This window comes from Haemaphysalis longicornis, unplaced genomic scaffold, assembly GCF_048455015.1.
Source record: "Haemaphysalis longicornis isolate Haplotype H1 unplaced genomic scaffold, Haemaphysalis longicornis Haplotype H1 scaffold_6, whole genome shotgun sequence".
Lineage (NCBI taxonomy): Eukaryota > Metazoa > Arthropoda > Arachnida > Ixodida > Ixodidae > Haemaphysalis > Haemaphysalis longicornis.
This window is the reverse complement of record NW_027526407.1, coordinates 86,182,297-86,192,256: the sequence shown is the minus strand read 5'-3', so window position 1 is coordinate 86,192,256 and position 9,960 is coordinate 86,182,297. Positions and strand designations below refer to the sequence as shown.

At 45.2% G+C, this 9,960-nt stretch overlaps 1 protein-coding gene across 1 annotated transcript in view; it reads right to left on the bottom strand.

The window, feature by feature from the left end:
* Positions 1 to 313: 313 nt before the first annotated feature.
* LOC144143120 (protein CIP2A homolog) overlaps positions 314 to 9,960 on the bottom strand; it is a 38,530-nt gene continuing 28,883 nt past the window's right edge. Inside the window, exons 8-10 of the mRNA XM_077674926.1 lie at positions 7,532 to 7,708; positions 6,341 to 6,497; positions 314 to 441 (exon numbers count right to left, since the gene is read on the bottom strand). Of these exons, the coding sequence (XP_077531052.1) occupies positions 314 to 441; positions 6,341 to 6,497; positions 7,532 to 7,708 (462 nt within the window). The remainder of the gene's footprint in view (positions 442 to 6,340; positions 6,498 to 7,531; positions 7,709 to 9,960) is intronic.

Sequence of the window (9,960 nt, the reverse complement as noted above, 5' to 3'; positions counted from 1 at the left end):
GGGACTGGCAGAAGGCAAATTGGCAACACTGTGCACCGGATTTTTTTTCCCCGCATAATTCTCGCACCCCTATCTTCGCATTGACTTTTCCGAAAAAAAAAAGTGCGAGGATTATGCGAGCAAATACGGTACCATCATTATTATTATTATGATTATTATTATTAGCTCCATTTTGCATTTCTATGCTTCTGAGGTCCAAAGGGCCAAAACAAGCTTTTCAAATCCAAGGGACTTCACGAGCGCTCATGAACCATGATATTACATGCACACACGCCACACACATACACGTATCCCATAGTCTCTGCCAAACCACTCACGTGAAGGAGTCCTGGGAGGCCTGTGGGTCTTTGGCAAGGTAAGGTTGGAGGAGAGACCTCATGTGGCCCACGGTGAGGCACTGCTTGATTATGGTCTCCCCGCAGATGCCAGCGTTGGCCAGGACTGGGAAAAGAAAGGTTGGAAAAACAGAATGAGCTGAGAAAGTTTCATTTCAGAAGCAGTTCCGCTCGCTCATTGACGCCTGTGACAAAAAAAAAAAAAAAAAAGTTGAAAGCCAGTGTTTCAAACGAACTACAGTCCCTACCAGTCATGTTCCTGGTGTTAGAGGTGGATTGGGACAGTGGCCACCAATTGCGCAAACAAGATTCTGCGACGTTGGAGACATCACTGGAAAGTGGTTTGAAATCGACCACTGCTTTATTTAATATCCTTGAACATATGTCTGAAGTTTGCAATAAAACTCGCATTATTGTTATTAGGACAAAGCAGTCTTTTTATTGAAACAAACTTTTATTTTTGACTCCATGGCCCCTATAATCTTTATTTCCACACTGCGAATAGCAGACAAGGTTGTTCCGTCCACATGGAAAATGCAGACCCAGTTTTCACCAGCACAAACAGCTCATTTACTAACAATTACCTTCCTGTATTGGTAGCTTAAAATTGTAAACTTTTTACTACCACAAAGCGATAACACTTCAAAATGTTATAAAGAAATTCAGCCAAAGGGCCTGCTTTTAAAATACAAACTCCATTTCAGAAGCCAGAAACTGGGATAATGTTTTTGCTTACTCTAGATGCTGACATGTTGGTACAGTTCGGCACTGCTAATCGTTGTACCTCCATTTTACAATGGCAGTATGTGAGCTGGTTAGCTGACTTAAACTTGGAAGTAAGTGATTGGAGAAATGCTTCAGGATTGAAACTTAACAGCCGGCGTGGCTGAGAGTTTCATGAATGTGCTTTTACTCGGACTGCAGATACATGAAATTTGTAATTACCACCAATACTGTCGATAAGAACTTAAAAAAAAAAAAAAAAAAGAAGACCAAAGAACACTCGGTGAAAGACCTCGATGACAAGATGGGTGTCAGTGATGGCAGTATCGATGCTGACAATTTTAATTCGAAACAACTTTGACCCATTTGCAAATCAATTGAAAGGGCAGGTTGATATTCGTGCACACGGCGAACGCGTACTTCTAGTAGCCGCCGAAAAATTGTCAACAGGTACGCGAACATTCCAAACTTTGAATGTTTTGCGAGTAGCGTTTGTCACTTGATTTGATTCACGCACCGGCTTGCTGTCTGAAGTATCAAAGTTTTCGAATGTTCTAATCTATTATTCCTAATTCTTTTTGTACAGAATATCAGTACAATAACAATAAGATGCGTCAAGTCTAAGCCACTACGTTATCTTTTTGTTTTTGTACCTGTGTTTCAGAAGCTCTATGCACCATAAAGGAAATATGTGGGTACAGTGAAATCCCGATGATACGACTCTGGGTGATACGAATTTCGGGATGATCCGAATTTCTGAGAAGTCCTGGCGGAATTGGATTGTTTGCAATGGGAAAAATTTCGGATGTCACGAACAGACCACCTGCGCGGCCCGGCGGATGATACGAACGCGCCAGCAACAACGACGTATGAGCTCTCTCTCCCCTCCTTTGTCGCCCTATCTCCATAAACAGCTGGGCTGTCGTTTTGTACTAGCGAAAACACGCTACGCATGCCACAGGTGTGCTGACGCTACCCTGAAACCACACGCATGCTGAGCATGGCGCGGCCAACGGCGGCAACATGGCGGCAGTCACTCAATGCCACTCAAGGCACAACACGAAGTTGCTTGTGCGGTAAAAGAGCCAATACTGCGGGCGAAAACGACACTATAAAACATAATCCGCGCCGCTAGTGAAAGTGCCCAAGAAATACCTGCCGGGGTGGTAAGCCTAAACATCTCTGGCGCAGCCAGCCGGCTGTCTCGAGTGCTTCGAAACTGCCGCCATGAGGCGCGCACCTCCCCATTGGCGCAAGTTGTCAGGATTCTTCCACTGCCGCGCGCGTTGCATGATATTTTTTTTCTGACCGAGGCACAAGCTGCCGCGGGCTCAGAATCGCCGAGGCAGTCGTGAAAAGATAGCATGTGCAACGCAGACGCACACAAACCGCATGCAACAATGCACTATGCGGTGCAGTGTGTCGTGAGCTTGGGCACCGGGATTGAGGAGACAAGTGCAAAGTTTTACACGCTCCAGAAAGGACCGCTCAGCGGCAGGGAGGTTAAAAAAAAAAAGCAGAAAAAATCACACATTTCTTCACGAGAAAAGAAGCAAAGAATTACATGAAAACTTTTTTTTTGTGCTCAATTTTTTCGCCTGTGTTAGTTCATACAAATTTTGGATGATACGAATATTTTTCGCAGACCCGCGAGATTCGTATCATCACAATTCTACTGTGTTTGAGAATGTTTAATCAAATTCGCAGTGAATTCTTACCATTCATATTTGATTTCCAGTCTGCACTTTGATATTCACACACCTGTACCTACAAGCCATTCAGTTATTCAGTATTCAGTATTTAGTAGGGGTGTGCGAATATCAATTTTTTAATTTCGAAGCGAATTCGAATAATAAAAATAAAGTTCGAATCGAATCGAATATTTTTCGAATATTTTTCGAATACGAATACTTATTGTTTTTTTGTAAAATTAAAGTTTTTACCATCTAGAGACACAAAAACTGCAACTTTATTGCACAACAAATCATACAAAGTAAAATTAGAAATTACACAATACCATTGCACTCAACAGGTCAAGGTCTGCACTCACTTAAATATTAACATGGAGAAAGGTTAACTGCTCGACATGTTCGGGGAGCATTGACAACCTCCTGCTCATCACGACTCCACCAGATACCGAAAGCAGCCGCTCACTTGAGACACTAGTGGCTGGCATGCCCGAGCCCGTGCACATTGCCGTGCGCTGATACAGTAAAATCTCGATGATACTAATCTCGCGGGACCGCGAAAATCATCCGAAAACATTCGTATCATCCGAAATTCGTATGAACCAAGACAGACGAAAAAATTGAGCGCTGAAAAAAGTTTTCGTTTATTTCTTCTCTAACTTTCGCGTGAAGAAATTCGTGATTTTTTCTGCTTTTTTTTAACCCCCATGTCGCAAAGCAGTCCTTCCTGGAGCAAGTAAAGCTTCGCGCTCGTCTCCTCACTCGCTGTGCCCAAGCTCACGCTACACGCCGCAACAGTCAAACGTGAACCGCATGGTGCGTTTTTGCACGCGATTCGCTCGCCTCGGCTCTGCGAGCGCTGTATTTTCATGCCCGCATCGACGATTTCGCGCCCGCGGTAGCTCCTACCTCGGTCAGAAAATGACGCACGATGCGCGCGGCAGAATGGAGGAGCCTGACTACTTGCGACGAGATCGAGACCACGACCGGCTATATTTTATATATAGCCGGTCGTGATCGAGACAGCCGGCTTGGCTCTGCCAGAGATGGTTAGGCTTAGCACCCCGGCAAATATTTTACGGGCGCTTTCTAGCGGCGCGGATGATGTTTTATAGTACCGTTTTCGCATGCATTATCAGCTCCTTTACCTCACAAGCACCTTCGTGTCTTCCTTGAGCCTCATTTTAAAGAACGGTTAGAAACGGTCGCTCGAGCGCCCGCGCCACTTCGCGGCTGGAGCCGACGCCATGTTGACGCCGCCGGCCGCGCCGCACGCAGCGTGGGGGTGGTTTCCCGGCGGTGTCAGCGCGCGTTGGGCGTGCGCAGAGCGTTTTCGCGAGCAGAAAACAACAGCCCGGCCATTTCTGGAGAAAACGTGACAAACAGGGGAGCAAGAGCCGTCACTTGCTCGTTCGGCAGTCGGGTGCCTCGCCGGCTCGTTCGTATCTTCCGCCGGGCCGCCCAGGTCCGTTCGTAACAGCCGAAATTATGCGATTTCGCCGGGACTTTTCGGAAATTCGTATGATCCCGAAATTCGCACCCCCAGAATCGTATCATCGAGAGTCCACTGTAACTACGAATAAACACCGATACAGTCTGCGAAAGCACGTACCGTTCGCCGTGTATATGCTTCGCGACTTTGCTGCTGAGACACGCTCTGATTTTTTTTTTTTTTTTTTTAGTTTTGGGTGGTTCGAATATTTCGAACCATAAAAGTGTCGTTCGAATCGAATCGAATACCAAAGAATTCGAATCGAATGTTCGAAGTTTCGAATATTCGCACACCCCTAGTATTTAGTATTCAGTTTGAACCTCAAAAAAGAATTTTCACCTGAAATTTTACTACGCCCTACTAGAGCCCCATCCATTCTCGGTGGCATCTTACGTGTTAATTTTTTAGTTTTGGAGCTACCGTATTTATTTGAATCTAAGCCCATAGTTTTTTTTTTAAATACTGATATATCAAACACGCGTCAATTTCCAAGTGAAATTGAGGGAAGTGGCGCGCAGCTAGCGCCACCCAGAAAAGAAAGTATTGTAGCCATTACCAGACGAGCCAGTAGCCACTTATGGGGCCATAGCTGGGAATGATGCTGCCATTTTGAACTGCGCAGATAGTGGCCTGCGTGCGGTGTGGCAATTGGTTTTGACAGTGCAATGGCACCAAACAGGCGGTGCCATTATAGTGCCGCTTTTAAAAGAAGAGTCGTTTTAGCCGCGGAGTTAACGTCGAACGTTAAAGCTGGGCGGGACTTCGGCGTGGATGAAAAAAATGTCCGTCGTTGGAGGACGCAACGGGAGAGGATATTTGCGTGTGCCGCAACGAGGATGGCATTCACCGGACCACGAGAAGGCCGTCACCACGAAATGGAGATGGCATTGGCTGACTTCGTTCGGACGCAGCGAGCAGCTGCCCTTCCAGTAACGACGGAAGTGCTCCAGGCAAAAGCAAGGGAGCTTTCAAGGGAACGAGGCTTATCGCGGGCACACTTCAAAGCCAATTGGGGCTGGCTACAGAAATTCATGAAGCGCTTCGGCTTTAGCCTCCGTTGTCGAACTTCAATCGCCCAGAAGTTGCCCAGTGATTTTGAAGAGAAACTGATTGAGTTCCAGCACCGCATCTTCATGTTCAATAAATGTGTTTTCGCTTTGTGAATGCTGACCTCGCCTTTTTGTTCGGCCTACATTCGAGGGAAGTTTTTTTTTTTTTCCCCCCCTCCCCCCATGGCTTCGGACTTTCAGGGGTCGCTTTAGAATCGGGGCCGGCCTAGATTCGAAAAAATACGGTAATCTAAATGCATGAGGGTGCTGGGTTGCATATAGACCTTTGTCATTTGCTTATCGCATTTGGAGTCTTTTGTAATAGCCAGATTTGGCATCAGCAGCAGAATTGGGTGAATTTGCCCCACTGTTAGTTCCCATTGGGCTAAAAAATTTTATAAAGTGACTTTTCGTTTTGATTGTTTATGCTTCTTGTTTTTCTTTGTTTTTGTTTCAGTGATGTACATTTATCAAATCAAAATGCTTTAATGCTTAACTTTGCCAAGATGTATACAAGGTGTTCCACAGCAGGTGATTTTTAGTTTCTTGTGTTTCTGTGCATTTCTTGGGTTTATTTTTGCCCTAATATAGTGTTATGGCAAGGGATTAAACCCTCAAAATTTCATATGTCAATTTCACATTTATTTAACTTATTGTATTTTTAATAAATTCTCTGCAACAAATAATCTCTATTTACTTTATTATAATGATTAAAAAAATTTAATCTTGCAATTTACAGATTTTTGTTCAGATTTAAGGCACTACACTGTTTTGGGCTGGTGTACACTGTACTGTTTGCTGGTGCTGTAATGTAATGTAATGTAATGTTCGCTGTAATGTAATGCTGGTGTACACTGTAATGTAATGCACACTGCAGCAGGATACTTCGTCAATCATGCAACTGTGCACGGAGTCCCGCAAGGTTTGCCACTGCCCCCCACAATATTCGGGTACATACTCAGTGCAGTTCAAGTGCACCTTCAAGGCAGATTGAATTGAACAGCCTTGCAACGAGTTCAAGGGCGACACCAGAGCAGCCCTGTTTACACTCACCCTGAAACAGGTGCAGGGAGGCCAGGCAGGCTTCTGGTGCAAAGTAGAGGCTGTCGAGCTCTCTGTCTTGCAGCGCCACAAAGACAGCCACCACGCTCTTGAGAAAGATTGAGATGGATTCGTTGTGGATGACGAGCAGGTTCTTATTGCACATTTCCTGCGAGGAACAGGTGACACCACCTTGTCAACGCCACCGTTGCACACATAACGGACTACCCGCTGTATTGAAGCCCCCCGCATGACACAAGGTCTGAAATGCAACTTGGGTGTTGTAAGACCTCGGTAAGGGGTGGAGAATTGCACCGAAAAACTAAATGCACACACACACACAGAAAAATGAAACAACAGCACAAGGTGCAAAAATTTGGAGGAGGCTTAAGTTTCACTTTTAAAAGATGAGTGAACATCATAAACATGAATCATCCGTTCATGTGTTGATGCAGTCAGTCAATTATTTGTCCTTTCCACACCTGACCCGAAAGATTGCCCATCCGTTTTTCTTTTTTTTTTTCCACTTGATATCACTATACTTTGGGTGGGCGTTCTTTCAGAACTTTATGGTATACAGTCGAGTCCACTCATAACAATACCGTTTATAACAATATATCGGATATAACGATGAACAGCTATGGCACGGTCAACTTTTGTATTCTTTCTGTGGTAAAATAAACCGCTTATACAATGCTCCAGTGCCACGATATCGGATATAACGATCAAATCCGGTGATATTGTGCACTAAAAGTGGAACAGGGATGACTCTAATGATGCGGTGGCGCAGCCTACTCAGGTAGTGTTTTCGTAGGAGGCCCATTGCGTGACACAGTCCCTCGGGTACTGTTTCCGCCAAGGACATTTCCCTCAGCTAGGTGAAGCACCTCTAGGTGCTCTTGAAAAAGATTCGCGCTAGCTTCACACGCGGCAAACAAAGGTTACCGACTGTGGCTTCTTTTCTGCAAATTAGTAGTAGCACGACCTTGCTGGCATGCGAATAAAATGCTTTGAGCTCTGTTCCGTCTCTATTTCGCAACCCGCTTACAACAATTACCGGTTATAACGATGGGATTTCCTCGGCACTTGGATATTGTTATAAGTGGACTAGACTGTACCTACATGCACAGGTGTGTAACAGCAGCCGGCAGGAATCGCACGATGCAAGTCGCACATCGCAACACGCGTTCAGCACACACAAACCTGAGTGACGAGAAGAACGAGCTTGATGCTCGAATGAGCCATCTGCAGGGAGTTCCCCAGGGGCTCCACTGCTCCGTTGAGGAGGGAGAGGAGGGGCTGAAGGGGGCTGGGCGTACGGGCGACGAACTCCTGTCGTAACTCGGGCACCGATAATATGGTGGTCAGGACGTTGATGGTCTTGAGAGAAAAAAAAAGCACAGTACACATAAACATTTATTCAATGATGATGATGATGTTTGAATACTAATGGCGCTAGACAACTACGTTTGGTTGGAGGGAACACGAATAATATCAATTAAAGACTATGAGCACAGCTGGTGTAAAGGGCCAGGATGAAGACCAAGAGTGGTTAAAAGATAAATAAGGACACTGGTGTATAGGACCAGGGGTAAAACTATGGGTGGTATGAGATGAGCTGTAAGAAGTGAACTTCTGACAGAAATTTAAATGTGCGCTGAACAGAAAACATGGCATCGTCTCCTAGAAAGTATGACGGATGCAATGCAATATGTTGTCTGTAGAGTTCTCTGAAGTGTTTGCGTCGTGTAATGTCGAGTGCCTTGCATTGAATGAGGATGTGCATCACGGATAGGCCCTCCCCACATCTGCTACACAGGGGTCTTGGAGATCCAGTGAGCAGGTGCGAGTGTGTTACATGTGTATGGCCTATCCGTAGCCTAGCTAAGGTAACTTCAATGTGTCTGTTGTGTGAGTCAGTAGTGTATGATCCCAAGTGTGGTTTTATTACGTGTAGTTTGCTGTCTGTCTGTTCGCTCCAATCTGCTTACCAAGTTTTACGGAGTTGCTGTCTAATGTGTGGCTTGAGGTCTGTGTAAGGTAGTGTTGCCATGTGTACTGTGTTTCGGAGTGCAGCATTGGCGGCCATTTCATCCGCCAGTTCATTTTCGCCAATGCCAGAGTGGCTTTGCACCCAACACACAGTCACCTCAAGGTTTTAAAGGAGCCATGAAGACAAAATACAAGTTAGGTTTATTAGAAAGACGCCTTAGTCCCGATAACAATGATACCAATATCATCACAATCTTCGAACAAATAACCGAGATATTAAAGAAAACGTGTGAAGCAGTCGCGACCCCCTAGCCAATTTCCCGCAACTTTTCTATGACATCACGGAACCTTGTTTGTGCGATTGGCGGCCGCCTAACTGAGCTGTCGCGACGACACATGACTGGACGTCTGTAATGGGGCCTCTAGTTCCATTTGACCGCATCGCTTGAATGCTAACGTGCAGTTAACGCACTGAAAATTGTTTTATTGTTGGCCCGTATGACGTCATTCTTGCTCATAACACGTCACTGTGGCGCAAAATCTGAAAGTTTTTGAATACTTCTTGCTTTTTTCGTTAAACAAACATCTTCTATGGCTGTAATGGAGCTGAGTGAGATACTGAATCCTAGTTCTTTCAAATTAAACGAAGTTGTGTTTTCTCTTCATGGCTCCTTTAAGAATACGCTAGCATAATTGATTTGAAGACAAGATTAATGACATGGTTTTTCTATGACTTTCTGGATGACAATGTACGGACAACGCTCAGCGAATCTGTATTGGCGGTGAGATCTTTGAGTGGCGCCCCCTGGCTCTGACGTCGGCTTACGGATTCGCGCTGCTGTCGTCTGCTACACTCCGCTTGTGAGGGGCAACAGTGCCCGGGCTAGAAATCGCCCGCTTCGTTGCTGTAGTGCGTTAAAAATCGTATTTCTAGGGACTCAGTTATTTTGCCAGCTTCTGACGCATCTGAATAATTTGAAGCTGCATCCCCCACAAGTTTGCAACACACGAAGAGATAGAGAACTTTCTTCAGAGTATCGGTCAGAAGATCGTGTGTAACTCGTCCTTTCTTGCTTATTCGCGAGGATCAGCGATCCGAGCTTCTCGATAAGTATTCGAAATGCGTAGGCTTCCTTGCAGTATTTTTGAGATGCTCCTATGAAGACTCAACAGTCTAATACTACGTACCAAGCAGCGGCCTCTACACGCTCATCGCACAGCAGGAAATAAAGCGGCTTTCTTATGTTTCTTTCGTTGTTGTCTTGTATAGGATTAATGTTTCTTGCTTTTTTTTCTGCCCAACGCATTATTTTTTCTGCGCCGTCACCAACTTCTTATTAGGAGGTTTCGGGACGTTTGGGAGCCTCACAAAGGTCGTGTGGATATTTCCTTCATTTTGTATGGCATACATTCCCTTCTTCACAAATTGGCTTTCATTACGGTTGCGTGCAAGAAGGTGCATACCCGCAGCGTGCTTTGTTTATTCACATGCAAATACAATGAGAAGGTTTGTGCTACGCCACCGCGATCGCGCCCTAAACATCGTGGTCCACAGTACTCGAAGGCGGCTTTTGTGCTCCGAATTTCTATCGTAATTATATCGTTATCATAACGAACTCACTCTCAACTCGAACAATGAT